The 27,484-nt window shown below is 50.4% G+C and overlaps 2 protein-coding genes across 6 annotated transcripts in view; one reads left to right on the forward strand and one right to left on the reverse strand.

Annotated features, from left to right (window-relative positions):
• Positions 1 to 6,838, reverse strand: part of OPA1 (OPA1 mitochondrial dynamin like GTPase) — a 55,957-nt gene extending 49,119 nt beyond the window's left edge. For all 5 annotated transcript variants that reach the window (XM_077929590.1, XM_077929588.1, XM_077929589.1 and 2 more), the window contains exons 1-3: positions 6,710 to 6,838; positions 4,255 to 4,573; positions 1,137 to 1,233 (exon numbers count right to left, since the gene is read on the reverse strand). In XM_077929590.1, the coding sequence (XP_077785716.1) occupies positions 1,137 to 1,233; positions 4,255 to 4,573; positions 6,710 to 6,738 (445 nt within the window). In that variant the 5' untranslated portion in view covers positions 6,739 to 6,838. The remainder of the gene's footprint in view (positions 1 to 1,136; positions 1,234 to 4,254; positions 4,574 to 6,709) is intronic.
• Positions 6,839 to 9,824: 2,986 nt separating this feature from the next.
• Positions 9,825 to 27,484, forward strand: part of LOC114598118 (putative cation-transporting ATPase 13A4) — a 59,140-nt gene continuing 41,480 nt past the window's right edge. Inside the window, exons 1-7 of the mRNA XM_028731814.2 lie at positions 9,825 to 10,381; positions 18,056 to 18,229; positions 19,660 to 19,797; positions 22,433 to 22,503; positions 22,597 to 22,677; positions 23,890 to 23,959; positions 26,490 to 26,624. Of these exons, the coding sequence (XP_028587647.2) occupies positions 10,319 to 10,381; positions 18,056 to 18,229; positions 19,660 to 19,797; positions 22,433 to 22,503; positions 22,597 to 22,677; positions 23,890 to 23,959; positions 26,490 to 26,624 (732 nt within the window). The 5' untranslated portion in view covers positions 9,825 to 10,318. The remainder of the gene's footprint in view (positions 10,382 to 18,055; positions 18,230 to 19,659; positions 19,798 to 22,432; positions 22,504 to 22,596; positions 22,678 to 23,889; positions 23,960 to 26,489; positions 26,625 to 27,484) is intronic.

A 27,484-nucleotide genomic window follows, 5' to 3' on the forward strand; every position in this document is an offset into this window, starting at 1 on the left:
CCCGGGAGCGAGGTGTTAACTTCTGGGGAAACTCTGGTTTCCTGGCAAACTGCTTCAGAGCAGGAGGGCGGCAAGATGCTGGGGAGACCAGCAGGAAGCTGGCTGAAAGCAACGAGCCATCAGGAAGAGGAGGAGGAAGTCTCTCAGGCTGGGAAGTATAAATTCTCCTGGGCCATAACTGCAAACATTTTAAGGGAACCAGTTCTGTGCTACAGTTAAGGCAGGTCCAGCTCTGCTGCAAAGGCTGACTCCATGACTCTGATACCAGAGCCTAGGAAGTGTTTATAGCAGTGTCGTCTTCTTCTTCTTCTTCTTCTTCTTCTTCTTCTTCTTCTTCTTCTTCTTCTTCTTCTGCGATCCCTTGTAGCCGAGTAAGATAGTCTTCCATAAACACCGTTTTAACAATGAGTCCGTAAGTGACTGTGGAGGCCAATTCTGGATCCACACGTCCTTCCACAGTGGGGACATTGGTTTCAAGGCGGGAGTTGGTCACAGTGAGGGTTTGCCAAGTGTTCCTTCCTCTTAGCACGTTTCTTCCTTTCATCCTGAGTTCAAGCATTTTCAAAGCCCATGACACCTTTGGTAAAGGCTGTTCTCCAACTAGAGCACTCACAGGCAAGTGTTTCCCAATTGTTGGTGTTTATACTACATTTTTAAAGATTTGCCTTAAGACAACGGTGCTACTCCCAGAACAGCAAGAAGGAGCCCACCTCCCATGCCAGGCCAAGGCTCCAAACCAAACGGTTATCTGGCATCTCAATCTGCATTTGTTATGGCCTCCCCCCCCCCCAGCTGCACACTTGAAAAGCCATGTGTGCTTTTGTACTATTTAACAGTACACTGCTTGACTGTTAAAAACCCCCTCAAAGTGGTACACAAAAACATTTTTTTTAATTGGATGGGATTTCATTGTTTTACTGCTGGAGTATATCCTTTAGTATGAGCCACACAGAGATTTGGAGAGAGTAAAATAAATAATATCAGGGAATATTATGCAATAATAACGTTTGGATTTCTGAAAGGTATTTTTTTTTAATCCCCAGAAGAAAGGAACGATGCCTGTCCCTCTGTATAAATGATTATCAAAGTTCCGCAACAACTTGGCATTAGAGGAAAAATGAAAATCTGGCACCAACCAAAGTCAACGTATTCATCAAGTTCCCATATGAAGTCAGGAATAATCCACTTGTATTCAGTGAGATCAGGCACCATCTCCTTCCATTGGTCATATGTCTAAATGAGAAGTGAGAAAGACATCAGCAAACTTTTGCATTAGCTACTATGATGACTAGAACAAAACTGGAAGTCTGCAGTGTACAAGACTATTCCTTCCTCCAACCTTCTGACTGAGTAACAGAATTGGAATGGGACCCTTGCAGTCATCTAGTCCAACCCCTGCAATGCAGGAATCTCAACTGAAGCATCCCTGACAGATGGCCACCCAACCTCTGCTTGAAAACCTCCAAGGCAGGTGAACCCACCACCTTCCGAGAGTGTCCATTCCACTCTCAAACAGAAATTTCTTCCTAATGTTTAGTCAGAATACCCTGTCTTGTCATATGACATATTGTCATATGTCAATACAACCCAGGTGGTTAAGAAAGCCCAACAGAGACTCCATCTCCTCAGAGTATTGTGAAAGAAGGACGTCAATCAACATTTGATGATCTCCTTCTACCGGTCTGCAATAGAAAGTGTCCTCTCTTTTCTGCCCTCAGGCAGAAGATACAGAAGCATGACTAGTCGCACCAACAGGGTAAAGAACAGCTTCTGTCCGTGGGCTGTTAGGCTGCTGAATGAAAAGATAGCAACAGGGCAACTGACTTTTGGGTTTGGTGGGTGTGCGTCAGTAAACGAGGGGAATTAAGACTAAGAGAGCTGAGTGGGGGTGCTCCTGTAATCTCACTGTATACAAGTTGTACAAGTGGCAATAAAGTAGTTCAATTTCAAAATTTCAAGTTCAATGTATCCAAATCAATGGGTTGCATTTATGTTTTTAAAAGTAATTCATCAGCACCATGTCCTTTTTCAAGTTGCCTTTTGAGTCTGGGAACTTCACATGCAAAACGGGCAGGAGATGCCTTTGATCAGGACAAGGGCCAACAAAGAGCCCCAGATGGGCGCTGACCTTGCAGGGTCCACCTCTGTTTCGCTGACTGGCTTATCACTGAGCTCCATATGATCAGTGCTTCTCCTCCTCCTCACCCAAGGCTGAGTAAGACCACCTGGCTGGCCCTGCCTTTCTCGCGGTTGAAACTATAGCAGCAGTTGAAAATATAGCACCTCTAGCTGCCTAGAGGTTGCCAGCCTTTGGGCAGACATCCATCTGCTCCTTGTGCTGCTGAGAAGAAAACCAGTCAAACCAAGCTGTACCTTTTTGCCCCTGGTGAGGAATCGCCTTCCCAGAGGGGTTCTGTCTGCTCAGCAGCTCTCCCCAATAAACTACTTTGCAAATTACTGTGTGTTTGAACTGCATAATAATTGTAGATTGGAGTGTGTTTGCTTTACTGATAAGTTAATGTGCATAATACAACCACATTGTTTTGCTGACAGAAATGCTAGATTTCCAGTGCTTTGGTACCGCTGTGAGTAACTATGAGCTGTGTTGCAGAAGAAACATAATACAGGCAGCTAGAATTCATAGGTGAAAGAGCCCTGGCGGCACAGTGAGGCAGACACACAAGTGGAATAGGACAGCTCATAGCCCACGAAAGATCTTTGCCCTCCTGTAATTTGCAAATCATCTCATCAGCCACAATAACCACCTGGTGATAAGAACCATCATCGGCTTATCCAGCGGCTTTAATCCTGAGCTTTGCCTGTTTCAGGGAGTATAATTGGGAGAGAGAATATAAAACTTCCTCCTTCCCAACTTCAACCTCTGCACATCTCTCATGATTCCACCACCATCAAAACCAAGTTGCTCCTTGCAGCACACCTCAAATTAGGAGATGCCACTACAGCTTGGAGCAGGAGGCAAGGGGGCTTCCCCATTCAGAAAGTAGCAGCAACACTCCAGAAGATTTCTCCACTTCTACCGATGCTTCACATGCAGGAAAGGGAAGAAAGGGTAAACTTAGGTCTCCAGCTGTTTCTGAACTACAATTCCCAACATCCCTGACCACTGCTCCTGCTAGCTAGAGATGATGGGAGTTGTACAGTGGTGCCCCGCAAGACGAATGCCTCGCAAGACGGAAAACCGGCTAGACGAAAGGGTTTTCCGTTTGCGATGCGCTTCGCAAGACGAATTTCCCTATGGGCTTGCTTCGCAAGACGAAAACGTCTTGCGAGTCTCGCCATTTTCCCCCCGCTCCCCCCCTTTTTCTAAGCCGCTAATAGCCTTTTAGCAGCTCAGCCGCTAAGCCTTTAATAGTCGCTAAGCCGCTAATAGCGCTAATCCGCTTAGCCGCTAATGGGGTTGCTTCGCAAGACGAAAAAACCGCTAGATGAAGAGAATCGCGGAACGGATTCTTTTCGTCTTGCGAGGCACCACTGTAGTCCCAAAAACAGCTGGCAACCCAAGTTTGGGAAACACTGATCTAGAGGCCTAGAGCAAGGAGAGCCCCCAGGAAAAGAAAGGGGCTGGCATAAATTTGATGAGGGTTGGAGGAAAGACTGGGGCTTTCCCACACTGAAAAGCAACCCTATTCCACTCCTGGATCTGAAGGAATGTCAGCTAGGAATTTGGTAACTCTTTCATTGTCCTTTTGCACCATTTGCATAAGACTTTGTTTGCAAGATGACAACCCACTTCCTAGATCAGGGCCAATCTTGGGGTTCCAACCTGGCCAAGGGTTCCACTGTTACTCAACCACAGGCAACTTCCCTTGACAGTCCAAGGGTTCTTGCACGGCTGTCAGCAACTGAGCTGAACTGCTCAACTGCACCCGTGAAAAAGGCACTGCCTGAAGGCACTTTTAAAAAATCCTGCCAGAGTCTGTCACTAAGGTAGCTGATCTTACTTTCTATGAAACAACTTCCTTGCCTTAGATCAGTGTTTCCCAACCTTGGGCCTCCAGCTGTTTTTGAACTACAATTCCCATCATCCCTGACCACTGGTCTTGCTAGCTAGGGATGATGGGAGTTGTAGTCCAAAAACAGCTGGAGGCCCAAGGTTGGGAAACACTGCCTTAGATCAACAACTGTGTACTGTCCATCCCCAAACCTTTAGTTCTTCAAACAATGAGTCTAGAGTCACTGTGCCAACACACCGTACGGATGGCACAGACCAGTCACTATTCCAGAGCTAAGTACCTTTTTGGCTGTGTAGCCACCTCCCACAGCAGATCCTAAGACGAGATAGCGAAGCTTTAGAAGCCTGGAAGCCACTCTGGCTAGCCAAAAGGTCCTGTGGGGCTGGGATCCATGCTTTACAAGGAGGAGTTTGCTGCTGCGCAAGGGAAGGTGATTAAGAGCAGAGAATGGTTGTGTTGAGATCCGTAATGGCAGCCTTTGAAATCTGGAAAGAGGGTGGCGGGAATGATGAATACTCCGGGAAACGAGATGCAGTTTCTGCAGCGGCGACTTCCCTCTGACTCCATAGGTCCCATTTGCTAGGTGTTGACAGACAACGCTGAAGGAGAAGACAAAGAACTTATTTGCACGTGCAATGCTGTTCCAGCCTTAATCAAGATTCTAATCTTCCCTGCACATCAGCATCCCATTCTTCTGAGCACCCCCCTAGCTGTCCCTGAACCACCAGCTGCTGACTCCCTAGCTGGCCGGACATGAGGAAAACACAGCCATGTGCTTTTGCTGTTACAGGAACATCACAGCGAGATTAAAGTCTTTATAAAACTCCCAATTCAATGGCCACGGAAACACAGAAAGTTCCTTTCAATCATGCATTGGAAATGTCACTGCAACTTGGGACCAGCTGCTTCCTTGCTGCAGAGGTGCGAGGAAAGCAGGCACTCCAATGCTGGGAATACAGTGGTGCCTCGCAAGACGAAAAGAATCCGTTCCGCGATTCTCTTCGTCTAGCGGTTTTTTCATCTTGCGAAGCAACCCCATTAGCGGCTAAGCGGATTAGCGCTATTAGCGGTTTAGCGGCTATTAAAGGCTTAGCGGCTGAGCTGCTAAAAGGCTATTACCGGCTTAGCGGCTTAGAAAAAGGGGGGGAAAGCGGGGGGGAAATGGCAAGACTTGCAAGACATTTTCGTCTTGCGAAGCAAGCCCATAGAGAAATTCGTCTTGCGAAGCAACTCAAAAACGGAAAATCCTTTCGTCTAGCGGGTTTTCCGTCTTGCGAGGCATTCGTCTTGCGGGGCACCACTGTAATAAATTATTATTATATAGACGGAACGCATCCGCTGTTGTGGCTGGGAGGAACCCCCGGGGGCCCCTTCCAACTCCTCAATTCTATGGCTCTATCATGGTTGTTCCTTAAATTTATATGCTGCCCTTCGTCCAAAGACCACAGGGAGGTTTCCACCATCAAAGCACAAAATGCATAACATAAGAACAGCAGCAAAAAACACCCTGCCTTCATAGAGGACAGGCATAGGCAAACTCTGGCCCTCTGGATGTTTGGGACTACAGTTCCCATCATCCCTCGCTTACAGGTCCAGTGGTCAGGGATGATGGGAATTGTAGTCCCAAACATAGCTGTCAACCGTCCCTTATTTGGCGGGAAACTTCCTTATCCCAGCACCGTGTCCCGTTGCTGTCCCTTATTGATGATATCCCTTAAATTTCCCGACTCGGGAGGGAAGCAGCAGTTCGGGGTCCTCCGCCTCGAGAGAGCACGCCAGGAAGACGGAAGCCCCGACATGCTGCTTAGCATCCCCTCCAACCAGTGCAGCATCTTAATGTAGTGATTTCCCCCTCTGCATCCCTTTCCTAACTCTATTTTTATAAATCATTTGTCCATCCATTGTTCCAATTTTTACTACAAGTTTTCTGTCAATCCTACCAATGTATGTAACTCTTGACAATAGCTTTTCAACTAAATTATAACCTTTCCCCATTTTTTATTAAAGAGGTCCTCTTCCTGGTTTCTACTTCTGCCTGCAAGCTTTGCCATCTGGACGTCGTTCATCAGTTTTGTCTCCCCCTCTTCTTTGGTGGGAGTTGTAGACCCTTAGGATCATCTAGTCCAACCTCCTGCAAAACAGTCAGTGGCAGCCAAAGCAGCACGGCTCCATCAGTGGCGGATTCCTGTATAAACTAAGCCAAAACCCCTTATTTTGGCTGCTGGTCCCTTATTTTCAAATCTGTAAGTTGACAGCTATGGTCCCAAACATCTGGAGGGCCGGAGTTTGCCTATGCCTGATATAGGAAGTGCATGCGGCCCGAGGGGCGGGGTATAAATGATAAAGTCCTTATTCTTGTCCATGATTCTCCATCATCATCCTAAATTGTAATTTATTATTTCTACCCCGCCCACCTGGCAGGGTTTCCCCAGCAACTCTGGGTGGCTTGCATAAAAATATTCTATTTTAATATTAATATTCCTCCAATGTGGAAAGCTCCCCTCCACAGGCTGCGGGAGGCCCGGGGGGGGCATGCAGCTCCTCAGGGGGAGGCCCAGGGGGGGGCGCGGGGAGCCATTCCACCCCCCCTCCAGGCCGGGGTCGGGGCCCCCAAGGTCGCCGCCCGGGCGAGGGGGGGGGGAGAGGTTAGGCCTGAGGCCTCTGGCTCCCTCTCCCCCCACCGGCCCTGCCAGGGGGGCCGCCCCCCCTTCCTTCCTTCCCCCCTTCCGTCTCACCAGGCGGCGCGGGCGCTGCTCCTCCACATCCCGGCGTCTCTCCCTCCCTCTCGGCCCGCCAAGGGGCTCCCTCGCCCAGTGCGCCGCCCAAAACACGCCGACGCCGACGCCGCCCGGAAGCGGAAGGGGCGGGCGGAGCGCTTTGAAGGAGACACCGCGCCGCCATGGAGACCCCGCCCCCTCACGCCGCGGGACATAGACTCGCGAAGCGTAGAGAGGCGACGCCGCGGAAGGGAAGGGGCAGGGGCGGGGCGAGGCGGGGAGGGGTAAGGGGAGGGCGGGGTAAGGGGAGGGGCTGGAAGGATCACGTGGTGCTGGATGCTCCTCCCCTGGCAGAGATAGGCGGGATCCTCCTCCTTGCGAGCCACGAGTTCGAGTCCTGCCCTCCCGAGCGAGGAGGAAACGGGCAGAAGAGAGGGGGAAATCATCATACTAATACTTTCATAAACCATCATCTTCACAATAAATCAATATAATATAATAATAGTAATTTATTTAATGATAATATAATCTATATATATTATTATATTAAAATATATATATTAATATATATTAATATGTATAACATTATTAATATATAATATAATATATAATATTTTAATATATTGTTATTATATAATAGTATACAGTATATTATTATTATAATATTATTATTATTATTGCTGTTGTTATTAATAAGCTTGTTGTTGTTTAAATTATTATTATTATGGTGGGACACTATGACTTCTGTTGATCCAGACACTAGACTTTAGGTTTTTTTGAAAAAAATTATATTTTTATTGAACAATTTTAGCAAACAAATTATCAATCAATTACATTTCCCCCTCCCCCCCCCAAGGACTTCCTTCGGCTCCCCTCCCTGGTTTCTTCGCACATATTATCCACTGCATATTATAAAATTGTACATATCATTGCCTTAGCTATCATATATTCAATTGATAACTTTGTGGATGTTTATTCAAAACCTGTCAAGGAGTCCAAGTCATTTTGTTGTCTTTTTGGATAATTTGTAAAAAGGTCCCATTCTTCCTTGAAGTCACGGTTGTCCTTATGACGCAGTTTGTATGTCAACTTTGCCAACTCTGCATAGCTCATCCGTTTTTCTTGCCATTGTTCTTTTGCTGGGATTTCCTCATTCTTCCATCCTTGTGTTAACACGACTCTTGCCACTGTTGTAGTGTACATAAATAGATGCTTTGTTTTTTTGGCAGGTCTGGTCCTACAATCCCTAACAAAAATGCTTCAGGTTTCTTTACAAATGTCATTTTAAATTTTTTTTAATCAATTCATTGTATATCATTTCCCAATTTTTTTAAACTTCTCTACATTCCCACCCCATATGATAAAAAGTCCCTTCTTTTTCTTTACATTTCCAGCATATGTTCGACCCTGTTTATACATTTTTGCCGGACACTAGACTTCGGTTGATGCAGCCTAGAAGAGCATTAGCTTTCCTTGCTGCTGCATCACACTGCGCACTCATGTGAAGCTTGAGCCTTGATCATCCTGGTCGCCCTCCTCTGCACATGTTCCAGCTTGCCAACATCCTTCTTAAATTGTGGTGCCCAGAATACTTTGGACACAGTATTCCAGGCGTGGTCTGACCAAGGCAGAAGAGAGAGGGACTCTGATTTCCCTTGATCTGGACACTAGACTTCGGTTGATGCAGCCTAGAAGAGCATTACCGTATTTTTTGCTCCATAAGATGCAACTGACCATAAGACGCACCTAGTTTTTAGAGGGGGAAAGCCCCATTTTGGGGGGGATCAGCTCACAGTTGTGCAGCTTCTTTTGCAAAGGGGAAACACCCCGTTTTTTGAGGATCAGCTCAAAGTTGTTGAGCTTACTTTGCAAAGGGAAAAAATCCTGTTACAGATAGGTAGCCGTGTTGGTCTGCCATAGTCAAAACAAAACAAACAAACAAACAAAATATTCTGTGTATCTGAAGAAGTGTGCATGCACACGAAAGCTCATACCAAGAACTAACTTAGTTGGTCTTTAAGGTGCTACTGGAAGGAATTTTTTTTGTTTTGGAAAAAATCCTGTTTTTATGGGATCAACTCACCGTTCTGCAGCTTCTTTAGGAAAGGAAAGGGAGCTGTTTCTACAGTTTCCAGACAGATAATCTAATCAGCCAGTCACATGCAGAACATTCAACAATGGAGGCCTGGGCTAGGGGCCAGAAAGGGAGCCAGCGACCGACCACACATTCGCTCCATAAGACGCACAGACATTTCCCCTGACTTTTTAAGAGGAAAAAAGTGCGCCTTATGGAGCGAAAAATACGGTAGTTTTTCTTGCTGCTGCATCACCCTGTTGACTCATGTGAAGCTTGTGGTCCGCCAAGACCCCAAGACCATTTTCACATGTCCTGCTAGTAAGCCAAGTGTCCTCCATCCTATATTTGTGCTTCTGGTTCTTCCTGCCTAAGTGCAGAACCTGACATTTGTCCCTATTGATTTATGCAAATTATGAAGCACGGCACACAGAAGGGAAATGCCTTCAGCATATAGTATGGTCTGGCTTGTATAAATCCATCATTCACACACACACACACACACACATGTATACATGTTTATATACATGTATAATCACCACCTGATTCCTGTAATAAAGAAAGTAAAGAAAACTTGACAAAAGAGGAAACCAGTGTATTATTGTGCTCAGATCCTGCTTGCGAGTTTCCCACAACTGGCATCTGGTTGGCCAGTCTGAGACCTGGATGCTAGACGGAACGCGGCTCCTTTGGCCTGATCCTGCGGGCTCTTCTTATGTTCTCAAGCAGGCTCCGAGTGCGAGAGCAACTCTCCTCTCCTGTGGATTCCAGGTAATGGGAGTCAGAAGCATCGCTGTCCGGACTGTGGAGGCAGAGCAGAGCCATCCAGAGCCGCAGACATCTCTCTCCTCCATGAATTCATCTCATCCTCTTTTAAATCCATCCAAGCTGGTGACCAGCCCTGCCTCTTGTGGCAAGGAGTTCCACCGTTTAACTCTGCATGTGCGAAGGAGTGAATCTTACACCGTTCGACTTCATGGGATGCCCATGAGCTCGACCGTTAGGCGAGCATGAACTTCTCTTCCTCTCCTGCTCCCTTTTCCGTCTCCTTTCGCCCCGCTGAGGAGGTGGGTCTCTCCTTCGGTCGCTGAGCCCTGCCAAAGTTTGGCAGCACTTGGCAAAGTTCATTTGTACAGAGAGAGAGACGGCGATCAATCAAGACCTGCTTTTCTGCTTCTGACAAACACGCTGCCCGGCTCAGAGAAATCCCATAATCTTTCCTGGCGAAGCACTCCCTTTTTTTGGCCTGTCCCCAGCAGAAGAATGCAGCCGGGCTCCGTCTCCCCACCTCCAGCGCTCTCTCTGAACGGGCCAAGGATCTTCTGGCAGCGGATGCCAGAGCAGGACGGGCGAGGAGGGCCAGGTGGATCCTACCTGGAGCCATGGGGTGGAGCTGTCTGTCTGGAGGAAGGTGTGTCCCTAGCAAGCTTCCTTGGCATATAAGGGGTGACCCCTCCCGGGTGTCCTGGCAAGGCTTGCAGCAGCGACAGTGACCCTGGAGAGAGTCCGGGGAATACTTGGAGGCCTCAGGAGACAAATGCAGGCAGCTTCCCATGGGGAGGAAACATGGAGGGAACCACCAGGCTTTGCTCAACGAGGGAGAAGAGGCTGAAATGGTGAGTCCCAGACCCTAAAAGCGCAAGCGGGTTGGGTGCGTTGCAGTGGGTTGGGCTGGATGACCTTCGGGGATCCCTTCCAACTCTGCCACTCTAACAGAAGAGAGCAGGGAGCCAATGGGAGCTTGGAAACAGAAAGGGGAAAGCTGTCTTTTGCCAGCTGTTTTTCTTGATAAGTGTTCCCTTCTCCTCTGGTGGGTAGAACTTGAACCCAGGCCTTCAAGTTACAGGAAAGGAGATTTCGATTATACAAGAACCTTCTGACAGTAAGAGCCGTTTGACAGGGGAGGAAGGCGATGGACTCTCAGAGGAAGTGGCTGAATTAGGCCAATTTCTTTGTAAGGCAGTGGCCTTAGCTGACCTCCTGGCTGTCCCCATCAGCACCCCCAAAGAATGAGCCAGGTTGCAAGAGACAGGACTGAAGGAGGGGGCCTCCAGGCCAAGGGATGGGCCTCCCCCCCCCCTCACCTGCCTGCTAGGTAGGAAATAAGATCCAGAGAGTTGCGAGTGAGCAGAGCTGGGAGCAGGAGACAGAGACCCAAAGCCGGGACTACTTCCTATGCTCAGGTTGTATCTGCGTGCGGATAAAACCAGATATCCTAAAGACACTGCGGGGTCTTTCGTTCCAAGGAAACTGAACCCAGGTAAAATGCCTTGAAGCCCATGATTCTCTCACGGCTCAGAAATTGGGGTGGCGCACAACATTATGTTAAATATGTGGAACACGTTCAGCTTAAACCTTTCCCCATGGAGACTCCTGAACCAAATGGAAACCCTTCTGGGAATACTAAGTTTCTAACTTAGCAGCAGCTCTGCTCTGCTTCCCATGGGCAGCTCCCAAGACAGCGCCTGCTGCCCAGTCCTGGCCGTATCCTGTCTTGCACAGCAGCAGCAGCAGTCCCTTCAAAGGGTTAATTTCTCCAGACATCTTTCAACATTCATTGCCCAGAGGGATTATGGCTGCGGTCCTGGGCAAATTTACCTTCAGGCAGGAATCCGCACTGAAATCAGACGGATGGCTGTCTGTCATGGATGCTCTATTTGGATGTTTCCTGCATTGCTGGGGGTTGGACTAGATGGCCCCTGAGGGTCCCTACCAACTCTATAATTCTCCTGTACAAACTTCTGGGTTGCATCCTCTCCTAGGAGGCTGGTCACATAGCCTTGCGTTTCCGTGGACTATGCTAGACCTGACGCTAAGAGCACCCTTAGAAACAAAGTCTGTTTTGAAAAATGGAAGGAGCAGGAGCGGAGGTCCGATTCTCCTCAGGGCTGCTGAGCTTGCAAAGAGGCACTCAAACCCTTTCGTCCCCAACTGACTCCGGAGTGAGTCACTGCAAGTGACTGAACCAGCAGGACTCACCCCGACGGCTGTTCCTCCAAAGCGGTAACATCAAGTAATGCTGTGAGTCGTACATCCTCGTCTCTGGCAACCGCAGGGACGCCCGCTGCTGCTGCTGCTGCTCCTGTTGAGCTGGTTCCACCGATTTGGGGGGGAAAGTCGCGTTTCCAACAACAGCGAAAAACAGACCGTAAAAGGAAGCGGAAAGAAGATGAACAGCAACGGAGAAGGTCGGAGTCAAAGGAACAAAGGCTAGATAGCAAAAGTTTAAAAGGCTATGGAGAGCAAAAAGGTCTGCTCCTGGCCCCCCCAAAATGGAAAAGTGGGTGATTGATGGTGGTGGTGGGAGCTCTGTTCAAGAGACCCTCCCTGGTTTCCATCCGCCTCTGCTTTCTATCCATGCGGGGGCTTCATGACTACAGAGAGAGGGGAGAGATTGGGAAGTGCTAGGCCAGGGGTCTGCAACCCGCGGCTCCGGAGCCGCATGTGGCTCTTTTACACCTTTGCCGCGGCTCCGGGGCGGATACTAGCGAGGGGAGGAGGCGCATTGTGCACCCCGACACTCCCCACTGTGGCGGGCGCTGTACTGGCTGTGACGTCGCATGGGGGCGGTGTGTGCGTTAGTCACGCACCATCCCGACATCACCTTCCCGGTTTTGCGGCTCCCATTTTTCCCCCTTCGGAAATGGGTCTAAGTGGCTCTTTTTGTCTTAAAGGTTGCAGACCCCTGCACTAGGCTTTGCTTGCAAAATGCTGGTGGACAAATTCTGCTTCTTTAAACGCCAGCCCTGCAGTGTCCCTTTGGGGCAGGGAGAGTGAGCAGGGCTCAGCCGCTGACTTGGCACAGGCAGAAGAAAATGGCAGAGACCCCGTTTCCTGCTTAGCGCTGGGTTCCTGCTTTGTGCAGCGCCCCAGAAGCTCCCCAAGACCAGCTAGTTGCCCAGGGATCAGGGCCGTCTTACCCATAGGCACTAGGGGTGCGGGGCACCCGGGCGCCGGGCTCTCAGGGGTGCCAGGCTGAGAGTCCGGGGCCTGAGAGTTGAGTCCAGGGAAGAGCCTGTCCATCCGCCGGAGCGCCGCTGTGGTCTCTCCTGCTGCGGGTGGCTCTGTGGCGCGAGTTCAGGGGCGACCGAGCTAGTGAGACGCTGAGGCGACTGGCCGGCTATGCCCTCCTACACGCCTGGGACTGGGCAACTGGGGGGGGGGCACCAGGCGGATCTTTGCACCCCGGTGCCGCATGTGCTTCAGACAGCCTTGCCAGTGCTCTAGAAGCAGTTCCAAGCCCTGCCCTTACCTGCATGGCACCATGTGGGGCAGGCGGGCATGGCTTGCCCCCAAACAATCTCGCAGGCCCATTGGGCGAGAGCCTGGCAGGCCAAGATGGGCCAGAGGTTACACCATTGTTTCCAAATGCCCTGAAAATGCCAGGACAGTCACAAAAACCTGCAAGCCACCACAGCTCCTCACTGTGCCACGCAGAGTCCTGAATTGTGGGTGGGTCAGATATAGGATCTCCCATGTGTTTATCTATGTGCTGTGTGGAGAAGTACTCCCAGCGCCTGTTTTCCTCTTCCCTCCTGATTCCTTTTTCCTCTTGTGTCATGTCTGTTAGATTGTGAACAGGGACTGACATATTTTAGGGTGTGCCAAGAGCTTAGATAAACTCTAGGTGCTTTGTAATGCCTGCTTGGCATGCCGGCCCCCCGAGGATTGACCAGAAGTCAATACGGCCCTCAGCCTTTAAAACCTTGGCCACACCCCCCCCCCGGTGTCTGCTGCAGTTTTCAGACGTGGCTCATTTCATGGGCTAAACTCCCACTTGGTTTTCCTCGAAGACACGCCATCGGGGTCTCTGGTGAACCCGCAAGTCCTGCAACTGCAGCAGGCAGCCGTTCTGCCAACCCATCGACCGCACAGTTTCGTGCAAAAACTGGATTTAAAATGTTTGTGGTTTTTGGGTAGTTGTTTCTTTCTGGGTTTGGTATTACTCAGCAATCTGTGGCATGTGCTTAGCCCACAAGCTGTGAGCCAAAGGAATGATGCAGATTACGCAACTGTTTCCTTTTGGTCGTTTTAATCATCTTTGTGGCCGGACGGAGAGCAGGCCAAGTTAAGGACAGGGTGTTGCTCTGCTGCGGCTGGAGGGCGGCAGGATTGTGGCAGGTGGGGAAGGAGGGGCAGAAAGAGTATCTGCCATGCAGAGTATCGCCTTCACGCTGGCATTTGCCTCTGCCTCTCAAAAACTCAGTCACTTGCCAAGTCATAAGCAGATACTGAGCCTGGATTTGCAGTTTTTCTGTGGTTCCCGTCTCAACTTTTTGTGGTGGTGGAGACAGATACAGTGCTCCTTCGTGCTGCACATAGTGAAACTCTGGAACTCCCTCCCACTGGAAGCAGTGATGGTCATCAGCCTGGGTGTCTTATGAACTCTTTTGTTTAAAGACTGTCTCAAGGCCAACTAAAAAAATGTAGCATAAACACCAACAATTGGGAAACACTGGCCTGCGAGCGCTCCAGTTGGAGAACAGCCTTTACCAAAGGTGTTGTTAAGTTGTGGGTGAACACATCAGACGACACAGTGATTCTTCAAACAGCTCTTGTTTATTCACAGGCCAGAACAGAACTGAACTGAAGGGTTCAGCCAGCCTGCTTATATAGAGCTCAACTACAACGCAACAGTAACAACTTTCTGTAATTATCCAATCACTGAACGTCACTTTCAATTCCTTATTTGCATATGTAGACCTGAGTGAAAACTATCTACAGTATCCCCCTGCTGGTCCAGGCTGAGAACTTCAGTACATAACAGGTGTCATGGGCTTTGAAGACACTCGAACTCAGGACGCAAGGGAGAAATGTGCTAAGAGTAAGGCACGCTTGGCAAATCCTCACCGTGATCAACTCCTGCCCGGAAACCTATGTCCCCACTGTGGAAGGACGTGTGGATCCAGAATTGGCCTCCACAGTCACTTACGGACCCATTGTTAAAACCGTGTTTATGGAAGACAATCTTACTCGGCTACGAGGGATCGCCAAAGAGAAGAGAGAAGAGGATTAGGCAAATTCGTGGCTGTTGAAGGCTACTAGCCAGGAGGGCTTTGCTGTGCCTCCACAGAGAGAGGCCACCAGCTGGGATAACTTTAAAAGAGGATTGGATCAATTCATGGAGGAGAGGGCTAGGGATGCTTCCAAATGCCAGTGGCTGGAAACTGCCCAAAGAGAGGGCTGCTCTTGTGCCCGGATCCAGCTTGTGGTTCTCCCGTTGGGCCATCAGGTCAGCCACTGTGAGAACAGGATGCTGGCCAGGATGGGCCGCTGGCCTGATCCTGCCGGCTTCTCTTACGCTCTTCTGTTCCATGTCCCAAGCTGCTTCTGGGGCAGGATAGTCTCTCAACCTCCTCCATGTCAAGAGGTCTGAAAGACACCGCTCAAAAAAAGCAGATTCATGCAGATTCGGTGCATTTTTCATTTGACCCGGGGAACGCAGAAAGGAAGCCTTCCTCCGATTGTGATTGACATATGCAAATGGTTACAGCACAGTTAGGGAAATGGGGGGGGGGGGCATCTCTACCTGGAGATGCCATCAGGAACTGAACCTGGATCCTTCTGCATGCCAGACAGACGCTCTTCCTCTTATCCGCCTGCTGTTTCCTATTAATTTCCAAAACTCCCTTCTTAGTATTGTCAGGTGTCAGGTGCTGGTTGCTCGTGAGTAACCAGGCAGGACTCTGACCTGTCTTTTACAAGTTTTATTGTGCAAACTATTTACAGTGCAGATCCACAAAGTTCATGTCCGTCTCAGTCACTTGCAGAATCCGGGAGTGGCCCCTTCCGGCTTCTCCCCCAACATAAGAACTTCAGCACCCCAAGCCTCCTCCTCCCCTCCTTTCGTTTCACCCCTCTGAGCAAGCTGGATGACTGAAGTGGCGTGCATCCCTCCTACTGTGCTGGTCCCGGGGGGAAGGTTACCGTTGACGTAGTCGAAGTCCGGTCCTGGGTCACTAGCCTGGAAACAGTTCGCAAGGAGCGGGGCGAGGTCCGAAGCAGGAAGCCGAGCGGGGACAGGAACACTGGAGGGTCAGGTCTGGGTCCGGACAGGAGCAGGTACTCAACGACGACGTTGCTCCCGCAACCTGGGACCGGGCTGACTGGCCTTTATCTTCTCTGAGGCCAGGGGCGGTCCCGGCCCCCAGGAGCCCCGCCTCTCCTGGCCTTAAGGCGAGCACTCCTCCTGGGAGAAACCAGTTCCCTTCGCCTCTCTGCCCTGAGCCTCTGCAGTTCAGGAGAGGCTGAAGGGTTACTGGGTCCCGGGGGAGGCTCACCTGTAGACACTGAGTCCTCAACTACCTCTGGAGCCAGAATGGGTTCACCTGGTGCCTGCTCCTGAGGATCCGGCACAGGTGCAGGCGCCTCAGAATCAAGGCCCTGCCCCAGTTCAGCCGGCCCTGGAGGCGGGGACTCCTGTGCAGGCTGGGATTCCTCCGGTTCAGCCTCTGAATCGGATTCCCAGGCCATCACACCTAGCCAGCCTGGCGAGGTGAGGCGCTGGGGCTCTCAGCAGCATCCTTGAGCCCTTTTGTGATGGCCTGGGATTCGGACTCAGATGCTGAACCTGAGGGATCCCAGCCTGCACAGGAGTCCCTGCCTCCAGAACCAGCTGAGCCGGGGCTGGGGCATGAGCCTGAAGGGTCCTCACCTGTGCTGGGTCCTCAGGAGCAGACACCAGCTGAGTCTGCTCTGGCTCTGGAGGTGATCAAGGACCCATTGCCTGCAGGTGTTCCACTCTCAGCCCCGTCAGGGGAAGGTGAGGCTGCCTCTGGGTCCAGTAACCCTCCTGCCTCTCCTGAGCTGCAGAGGCTCAGGGCAGAGAGGCAGAGGGCACTAAGTTCCCGCAGGAGGAGGGCTCGCCTCCAGGCCAGGAGAGGCAAGTCACCTGTGGACCGGGGCCGCCTTATGCCTCGGGGCAGATAAAGCCTGCCAGCCCCAGCCCCAAGTTGCGGGAGCAACATTGTTGGTAGCCAGTTCCTGCCTGAACCCTGTCCTGCCGGATCTTCTGACCTCACCCGACTCCCTGCCTTGGACCCCGCTTCAGCTTTGACAGACGGCCTCAATACTGCACCCTCGACCTCGGACTGGACTCGGACCACGCCTCACAGAAACGCAGGGGACCAGCACACCTTTTCTCGCTTGGCTTGCCCCTTCCCTATCTTCTCCACTTTCCCCACTGCTGGAAGAAGAACTGGTCCTCAGGAGTTTCGGAGGCTCTCTGTATCCCAACGGCCCCCTGCCTCCCTCCCCTGTTCCGATGGCAGTCCCCTGACATCAGGGCTACCCAGTAAAACATGGTGGGGTTGTGTATAAAATCACTCACATGCACACATGGTCAATGAACAGAAATCAGAGAGGAGCTCGTGTGAATTTCCGGAGGTGTAGCCTACAGATTCCCTATGGCTTGGAGTTGGTTACAATTTCAAATTGCATATGAACCTGGGAGGGGACGGGAAGCACTTACCCAGGGCCAAAATGTAGAGGTTGGTAGATCAAATGTGAAATGGAATCATGGGATGGCAGAGTTGGAAAGGGGCCCAAGGGGGGCATCTAGTTCAGCCCCCAGGAATCACAAACACTGAAGCTTCCTGCAATCTCTCCTTAGGCCAGGGGTCAGCAAACCTTTTCAGCAGGGGGCCGGTTCGCTGTTCCTCGGACCTTGTGGGGGGCCGGACTATATTTTGGAAGGAAAAAAAATGAAGGAATTCCTATGCCCCACAAATAACCCAGAGATGCATTTGAAATAAAAGGGCACATTCTACTCATGTAAAAACACACTGATTCCCAGACCGTCCACGGGCCGGATTTAGAAGGCGATTGGGCTGGATCCGGCCCCTGGGCCTTAGTTTGCCTGCCCATGCCGTAGGCTTTTCATTCAAGGAGCTTGTAGGTGGAGGTGTGGGGCGGAGGTGCTTTGAACGCCCAAAACAAAGATAGCAGCCGCTATCAGAATCCCAAATCGGACTGGAAATTCCATCCCCAAAGCTCCTCATCTTTCTGCAGAACGTCCCAGCCTCTGGCATCTATGCACACCTTGTGCCTTTAATCCCTTTGCCCCGCACATCTCAATATTCTTGAAGATGGCCTCTCCAGACCTGGGGAATGCAAGCTCCAGCCTCGGAGGGTGCGAGCTGATCTTAGATTAGCATCTCGGAGGCAGAGAGCGCAATGCAGCCAGGTGAGTTTTGGGTGGGCAGAGATTCAGGAAAGGGGCTGATTCACGAAAGGTGGGTGGAGAGGATGTTTCTTGACCTGCGCTGCTTCCCATGCCCTTTCATCTGCAGGAGATGTTTGGCTACAAAACCGAAGTTTGCCGGAGGGCCCTGTGCCTCGCTGGGTACATCCTGTCCTGCGGGGGCCTCCTCCTCCTCTTCTACTGGAAGCCCGAGTGGGACGTGTGGGCCAACTGCGTGCCCTGCGACTTGGAAGAGGCCGACGTTGTCCTGCTCTGCACCACAGTAGGAGGAGATTTTGTTCTGGAAATGTTACTAGTGGGAAGTTGGAAAAGCCAAGGGTCTTGGCCAGGGGTTCTCAGTTTTTTGGGGTGGGGCCCCCGTCCCCTTCGTTCCATAAACTCATCCCCAGTGCATATTCCACCCCATAAAAAGCATTCTTCAGGTTAGCAGGTGGCACAACCCTCTAAGGAAGATAATGAAACCATAACATTCAGAATGGGAGCATTGTATTGGCATCTCCATCACCACCCTAGATAACGCCCCCCCCCCAGGGGCTCTACGACCCACCAGTGCTCTAGGCATTGACAGGGCCTTATTCTCAATCCTGTGTTTGGCAAACTCGGCCCCCACGGCTTGGTTATGAAAGCTTCTTGAACTTTTTGGATCCAAACCCCATTTTTAATGGCTAAATCAGACCTCAGAGGCTGCGTAGGCACCATAAATTCCAAGCAGACGGGTCCCCTCAATTAATCCTGGGAACTGTGGAACTACAGTTCCCAGCACCCTTCGAATCATAGAATTGTAGAGTTGGAAAGGACTCCTGAGGTTCAGACTTTCTCCACCTGTGGGTCCCCAGATGTTGTTGAACTACAACTCCCATTACCCCTAGCTAGCAAGGCCAGAGCTCAGGGATGATGGGAGTTGTAGTCCAACAACATCTGGGGACCCACAGGTTGAGAACTGCTGATAGTCCAACCCCTGGCTATCCAAGGATGTCAGCTATAGCATCCCTGACCGATGGCCACCCAACCTCCAAGGAAGGAGAGTCCACAGCCAAGCAGCTCTTACTCTCAGAAAGGTTTTTCCGAATGTTGAGTTGGCATCTCCTATCTCATAACTCAAAGCCATGGGTTCGAGTCCTACCCTCCGGAGCAGGAGAACTCAAACTTGTTCCCTCCTCCATGGGACAGCCCTTCAGGTGTCTGACGATGGCTCTCGTATGTCCTCTCAGTCTCCTCTTCTCCAGCTCCTTCAACCGTTCTTCATCAGGCTCAGCTTCCAGACCCTGGATGGTCCTGGTCCCCCTTCTCTGCAGACCTTCCAGCTTGTCCATATCTTTCTTAAATTGTGGTGTCCAGAACCGGACACAGGACTCCAGGTGGGGTCTGGCCAAGGGAGGAGAGGGTTCTTAAATGCAGGATTCTTTACCTGTCTTGTGCGTAAGAGGCCCTGTAAGCATCTAGGCCCAGGGAGCTTGCTCAAAAGGGGTAGAGAGTAAAGTCAGGCGGAAATCTGACTTGCCTGACCAGTGGAATAACCTCAAGGGGATTTGCCACAAGAAGCGCCAGTCTCACCCCAGTAAGTGGTTAGATGCGAGCTTGTGGCAAGGCAGGGCAGGATCCTGCCTCTTTGATCCGCCCAGGTCCTCCTCATTACCTGCGCTGTGGTTCCAGGACTCGTCATCATTTGTGCTTCTGCTCGCTTTCCCCCAGGACGAATTTCATGTCTACACCCGGAAGAAGGTGGTTTGGCTCTCTGTGTCCGCCCTCGGCCGCCTTGACCCCACACACCCCCTCCTTGCTGACGAAGGCTCTCTCCTGAACAAAGTCACCACGAGGCCGGAGTTGAAAGTAAGGGGGAACCCAGAACCGAGGGGCTGGATGGTGGCGTCACATAGGGGCCCCCAATTATGACTCCTTGATTTCATTTATGAATCGCCTCCTGGGAAGCGTCTCAAAGCAATTTCACAATGCAATAAAAGAGCAGATACAACAATACCCCCCCCCCAGTGGTTTAGTTTAATTAGTTCAACAAGCTGATGAGCTTGATCTGGCAATACAGTGGTACCTCGGGTTAAGTACTTAATTCGTTCTGGAGGTCCGTTCTTAACCTGAAACTGTTCTTAACCTGAAGCACCACTTTAGCTCATGGGGCCTCCTCTGCTGCTGTGCCACTGGAGCACAATTTCTGTTCTTATCCTGAAGCAAAGTTCTTAACCTGAAGCACTATTTCTGGGTTAGCGGAGTCTGTAACATGAAGCGTATGTAACCTGAAGCGTATGTAACCTGAGGTACCACTGTAGCTGCTTCTCAAAGTCTGAGGGTCATTTACACCTCTGGTACCTCCTTGCCTCTAACCAGGTCTTTCGTTGACCTGATGGATATCCTATGTGGCTCTTTTGGGGTGTGTGTGTTATTGGGTCATTGTTCTTATTTTGATTTTATATATTGTGGATCTTTTCTGTGAACTGTCCTGAGACCTCCGGGTATTTTGTTGTTGTTGTTGAGTCGTTTAGTCGTGTCCGACTCTTCATGACCCCCTGGACCAGAGCACACCAGGCCCTCCTGACTTCCACTGCCTCCCGCAGTTTGGTCAAACTCATGCTGGTAGCTTCGAGAACACTGTCCCACCATCTCGTCCTCTGTCGCCCCCTTCTCCTTGTGCCCTCCATCTTTCCCAACATCAGGGTCTTTTCCAGGGAGTCTTCTCTTCTCATGAGGTGGCCAAAGTCTTGGAACCTCAGCTTCAGGATCTGTCCTTCCAGTGAGCACTCAGGGCTGATTTCCTTCAGAATGGAGAGGTTGGATCTTCTTGCAGTCCATGGGACTCTCAAGAGTCTCCTCCAGCACCATAATTCAAAAGTATCAATTCTTTGGTGATCAGCCTTCTTTATGGTCCAGCTCTCACTTCCATACATCACTACTGGGAAAACCATGGCTTTAACTAAACGGACCTTTGTTGGCAAGGTGATGTCTCTGCTTTTTAAGACGCTGTCCAGGTTTGCCATCGCCTTTCTCCCAAGTAGCAGGCGCCTTTTAATTTCGTGACTGCTGTCACCTCCGGGTATAGGTCAATATATAAATAATAATAATAATAATAATAATAATAATAATAATAATAATAATAGGCCCCCTAGGGAATCCTGCTGCCTCTGGGGGGTGCTCTACCAAGTGGTACGGCCCTAGGTTTGCTATATTTCAAAAAGTGAAAATACGGACACAAAAGTTGTTGAGCTTTTTCCTGGACATTCCAGCGATTTCTGCCCAGACGGCCAAATCTCGACTCTGTCATCTGGCAACCCTCTACAGTCCCACCCCTGCAACCTGCTTGGCTCCTCCCCTCAGCTCCGCCCACCAGAGGCTCCTCCCACTCTCTCTGCTCTAGCCTCCTCCCATCATCCTGGGTAGCCAAGTGTGCCTCTGGATTATCCCAGGAGATGCCATGCGCTTCCCAGAGGGGTCTGGCTGTGGCTGGGAACGCAACCCCCACATGAGAGCTGTGCTTGGTGTTTCTGCCACCCTGCCAGGGTCATTTATTGTTCCGTTTTACTGCATTAATGCCCCACCAGCTCCCACCCTCTTATGCAGGGGTCAGCAAACTTTTTCAGGAGGGGGCCGGACCTCTGGTTGCGAACGGGATCTGTCCTGGAGGCCCGTTCGCAACATGAGCAGAACGCAACACGCAGCGGCGCATCTGTGCACGCACGGGTTGCGATTCACCGCTTCTGCGCATGCGCTTCACGTCATTTTGCGCATCTGCGCACGCGCGAGCGGCAAACAGCGGTGAAACCCGGAAGTAACCCTTTCCAGTACTTCCGGGTCGCCGCGGGATGCAACCTGAAAAAACGTATCAAGAAGCAAACGTAACATGAGGTATGACTGTATTTTTTTTTGGGGGGGGGGAGGGAAACCCAAAACAAATTCCTGTGCCCCACAAATAACCCAGAGATGCATTTTAAATCAAAGCACACATTCTACTCATGCAAAAACACGCTGATTCCTGGACTATCCGCAGGCCAGATTGAGAAGGCCATTGGGCCGGATCGAACCCCGGGGCTTAGGTTGCCTACCCCTGCTCTTATGCATCACGCTCCAGTGCTGGCTGGCAAGATTTGGAGGGTGGCATCGTTCAAGGGATGTGTTTCACAAGGGGGCTGGGCTGTGGGGAGTCGGTGGAATCCCAACACTCTGAAATAACAGATCAGAAAAACGAATGCATCAGTCGTTGCTTCTGAGCGGAAAGGGAAAAGGGGCTGGACTCTGCCGGGAACAATGTCTCAGCAGAGGAGTCTGGTCCTGCGAGGAAGGCTAGCGGGGGCCGAGGGTCATGTGGTGGCTCAGAGCCTCACCTGCAGCCCCAGAAGCTCCCCGTTCGAATCCCACCCCAGCCACCTGCAGCTTTGGAGCGTCTCTCGTCCGGGAGAACAGCCAAGAGCGAGGGCAGCTTTCCTCCCTCGACACTCGCGCCCATTGTTTGCTTTTCCAGGCGAGGTGCCTCCAAGTGCAGAAGATCCGATATGCCTGGGACGTTTCTGCCAAGCGGTTCGTGAAGGTCGGGTGAGTCACCTTGCGCCCGCCTGCCGCCGGCAAAGCACTGGGCAGGAACAAAGGCTCTCTTGTGGTGCTACGGCAGGTCTCCTTCTCTTGCAGGGTCCTCGAGGAGACACACACCTGCGCAGAGATCCATGCAAAGTTTGGGTCTGGGCTGACCAGCGCAGAGCAGGGCATCAGGTACTTGCTTCACAGAATCCTAGAGTTGGGTGGGATCCCCAGCGCTCATCTAGTCCAGCCCCCTGCAAAGCAGGAATCAGAACATGCATGCATCCGATAAGGAAGAAGTCGTGGTTGATCTAAAATCAGCCGCTCAAAGCATCATCATCATCACTTTTAGTTTGTATACCGCCTTTCTATCTTACAATACTCAAGGCGGTTTGCAAGCTGAAGAAACAAAGAATGTACACCTTACAACAATCTAATGCAATACAAAAATGTGATAATAAAACAGCTTTAAAATAAGCAATCAAATAAAGTAACATTCAACAATCATTAGAATAGTATGGAATAATAATATCAGCATATAAAAATTAAACAGAATCCCACTCTTAACAATTACAATAAATAATTTTGAAACTACAATCAATAAAACAACGGCAAGCCCCAGTGCATAAAATAATACAATCCAAATGGAGAAGCAGAGACTGGAGGGTGAGGCAAGGCAGGTGGAAGGAGGCTTTGCCTGGTGGAGTCTCTCCCCTCACCTTGGCAGGAGCGGCGGGGGTCTCCAAAAGGCCAGGCTGGAGCCCCACACAGGGCTAGCTCAGTCTGTGGAGCACGAGACTCCGAATCTCAGAGTTGTGGGTTTGAGTCCTGTGCTGGACAAGAAGATTCCTGCATTGCAGGGGGGTGGGGCTAGATGGTGACCCTCGTGGTCCCTTCCAACTCTTATGGCCCTCACATGCCGTCCCTCTGAGGTGGAAGCCCCAGAGAGTCCAGAGGGGGGAACAGAACCCCCACAGAGGTCCCTTCTCCAAGGTGGCACCAACAAGACTGCAAGCAGGCATCCTTCAAAGGGCGCAGCCGGGTCATGTCCCTGATGAACCAGCCCCTTACGGGGTGGGGAACATCCTCCTGATGTCCGCCCCCTTTCTGTCCCTTAAAAGCTCCTGCTGTTTGCCTCCCCCTTGCCCCCTCTCCCCGAGTGGGAAGGGGCAGCAGGTGCCTCAGGAGCCCCTTGTATTTCAATTAATTGATTGTGATTTTATATAAACTGTGTTACTTTTGCTGTTGTTGGCCGCTCTGAGCCCAGCTTCGGCTGGGGCGGGCGGGGTATAAATAAAAGTATTTTATTTTTATTTTTATTGTTGTTGTTGTTGTTGTTGTTATTTATTATTGGTGGACCAGCCATCCCATGGACTCCCTTTTCTCTCTCTTTCTCATCCGCAGGAGCGTCATCTGTGGGCCCAACGCCATCGACGTCGAGATCGCGCCCGTCTGGAAGCTGCTCTTCAAAGAGGTGCTTCTTCCTGCCAGGAGGCAGCTGTCTCTGTTTATCTATATCTATCTTGCTGCAAATACTATTTTCTCTTTTTTGTACAGTGGTACCTTGGTTACCAAACTTAATCCGTTCCAAAACCAAGGCAAGCCTTCCCATAGAAAGGTATGCAAAATGGATTGATCCATTCCAGACTTTTAAAAACAACACCTAAAACAGCAATTTCACATGAGTTTTACTCTCTCGCAAGACCATTGATCCATAAAATGAAAGCAATAATCAATGTGCTGTACTATAAAATAAATAAGACAGTATTGCAGATGATAAAAATTAAAATTAATTTTTTTTCTTGCTTTTTTTGATGATAGTCATTGTTTGGATGGGGGGCTTTTATCCATTTCTTCAGTCACTCAATCAATCAGTCTACTGAACTGGGTTCCACACAGTCACAAAAACTGAAAAACCCTCAAAAAGAAAAACACAAAATAAATAGCAAAACCAAAAGCGCCAAATACAGTGTTACCTTGGTTCTTGAACTTAATCTGTTCTGGAGGTCCGTTTGTCTTCTGAAATGTTTGAAAACCAAGGCGTGGCTTCTGATTGGTGCAGGCGCCCCAGAAAGAAGAGCCAACAGCTGCATCGGTAGTTCGGCTTCTGAAAAATGTTCAAAAACTGGAACACTTACTTCCGGGTTTCCGGTGTTTGGGAACCAGGGCTTTTGAGAATCAAGGTACCACTGTAAAATGCTTTGAGAGGGGTTTCTTTTGTTTTGTTTTATAATCAAGTGGTGTATAAATCTTTACAAAATGTCATGTTCTTTATTTATTCTTTATTAAATTTATGTACTGCACCTCCCCATCACAGGGCGGTTTACGGTATCAAGGCCCACGAATGCATCACATAATAGGTGTTACAGGAAAAATCTTAGGGCTCCCTTGGACAAAAATAAAGCACCAACCAGAGCAAATTGAAGCAAATCAGCAGCCTGTAGGCCTGGTCTTTATTGAAGAAAGACTGTCGCGACAGGGTGCTCCCCTCACTTGCAGGTGAGAGGAAAGACCCAGAAAAATAGTGTGCCAGGTCTTATAAAAACTTTTGAAATTCCCCTCCTCTAGGTCAAGCCCACTCCCAGAAACATCATGCATATATTACAGAAAGGAGGGGTTGAGGGAGGAGTTGGTGGCAACCTGAGTATCTTGTCACCTGGCTGGTTCCTCCTTTCCCCCCTCCCCATGAGTCACTTCCAGGAGACAAAGGGGAGTTGGCAGTTTCCTGCCCCCTGAGGGAAGATCTGATCATTGTCCTTTGTTTCAGTCCATGCTGAATCCACTCCCATATGCAAGTTCTTTGTGATCTTGATTGTCTTCTGTCTGGGATCATCTGGGCAGGGCTCCTGCAGATGTGCTGAGACAGTGAAGGGATTTTGGCTGACCAGGGTCAAACCCCCCTCCCCTTTTGTTAGTTCTTGTCATATGGAGTAAAATAAAAATGGAACAGTGCAAATCCAATGTATGGTTGATTTTTCTATGAATTTATAACAGAAATGTGGCGTATGTAGTGTGTGAGTGTGTGTGTGTGTGAAGTTTGTACAAGCAGAATGATTGGGGGGGGGGGTTCCTGCTACATAGGCAGCTGAAGAATCGTCCTCTCCTGCCTCCTTCCTTGAGGTCCTCCATGGCTCCTGCTGGTTGGGCCCCGTTAGCTTCTCCCATCTCCAGGGTGACGCTGCCCTGCCGGGAAGCCCTTGGCAGGCAGATTAGCCCTTTAATCAACAAGAGATTTAGCCTGCTGCTGCCAGAACATCCTGCTCTCGCTCCAGCGGCCAGTCCTGCCACCATCGCCATTCGGAATTTGGAGATTTGGGGAACTGACCGAGAGCCAAGTCGGTCTCATGAAAGCCTGGCTTGCAAAGAGGCCTCCGGAGAGGAATTGGGCCCCCCATGCTGGGCCAAATGGGAGGTGGAGGGGGGGGGCTTTTCTGCGTCATGGTTGGACCAAAGGGGGGGGGAGGACGTTTCCAGGGGGCAGGGATGCTGAGCCTCAGTGGGGCACCCCAGAAGTTGCCCATCTGCCATCAGGCCCAGGAAGATGCCAGCATGGCCAGGGGTCAGGGAGGGGGAGAAGGAGGGGAGATGGAGCCCCCCACCCACCCAATGATCTTGACTTTTCTGCAGGGCAGAAGGATTCAGAGACTCCCCATTTCCTTCCCCTCTAAACCACCAGCCCAGTCCTCTGAAAAGCACCCTAGTTTCTGGTTCTCCCATTTCTTTATTTTATTTAGTTCATAAAATTTATATACCACTTGATTGCAAAACAACAACAACAACCACCCTCAAAGCAGTTTGCAATCAAAATCCAGAGAAAGTGTTTGCATGCCAGAGAGAAGGTTTTGCTTGGGCTAGTTTTGTATCGCTAAGAGAGCGCCGCCAATGCGTCCAGGGTGGGGCAAGGCTCCTGCTCTTGGTGGCGTGGCCAAGGGGTGGGTCGTGGCAGAAAGCCGCCTGCGAGTGCCCCTCACCCAGCCTCCCCTCTCTTTTCTGTTGCTGGGCAGGTGCTGAACCCGTTCTACGTCTTCCAGCTGTTCAGCGTCTGCCTGTGGTTTGCGGAGGAATACATTGAGTACTCCGTGGCCATAATCCTCATGTCTCTGCTCTCCATCTCTCTCACCGTGTACGACCTCAGGAAGGTGAGCAGGAGGGAGGGGCCTCGCCCAGGTAGGCGGGGGGGGGGGCGCCTCATCGACCTCAGGCCGTGCCGGAATTACATATAAAGCTAAACAAGCTCTAGCTCAGGAACCCCACTCTCTTGGCCCCCCCCCAAAAAAAAATTTAAAGGAAAAAAACCTGGATGTACATTTCCAAAATGTAAGATAATAATAATAATTTTTATTTATACCCTGCCCTCCCCAGCCAAGACCGGGCTCAGGGTGGCTAACACCTAATATAAAAACAATTGATTGAAATACAGCTTAAACAACAAGATTAAAATACAACATTAAAACATTAAAATACAGCGTCATTTCAGTGGAAACTCAATCAAAAACTTTATTGGGGATAAAAACGTCAAGTCTTCACCAAGGCTAACTATCCAAACTGGTCCTACATGGGCCAGAAAAAAGCCAGGGAAGTCCCCAAAAAGGAGTTCCAAGATAAATAAACAAATAAAATGAAACCCGCATACAGCAACAGTGTTTTGTGTTGTGTAGGCTCCTATGATGTAAGTCATGGCCCCCACCTGCTCCCTGCAGGATCTGATCACAAGAGCAGGACTCTTCCCTCCTGTGGTTTCCAGCAACTGGGATTCAGAAGCACGGCTGCCTCCAACTGGGAAGGGCGTGTGGCCAGCAGCCATCCATTGCCCTCTCCCCCTTCATGAATTTGCCCAGTCCTCTGTCTCTGCCTCCAGTGGGAGGGAGTTCCGCAGTTTAACTCTGTGTTGCGTGAAGAAGACTTTGCAGCTGGAATCCTGCGAGGTTGGAAGGGCCCCCTTCAAAGCAGGGAGCTGACCTCCCCACAGCTGCTTGGCTGGGATTCCAATCCTCTTCCC

This window comes from Podarcis muralis, chromosome 6 (assembly GCF_964188315.1).
Source record: "Podarcis muralis chromosome 6, rPodMur119.hap1.1, whole genome shotgun sequence".
Lineage (NCBI taxonomy): Eukaryota > Metazoa > Chordata > Lepidosauria > Squamata > Lacertidae > Podarcis > Podarcis muralis.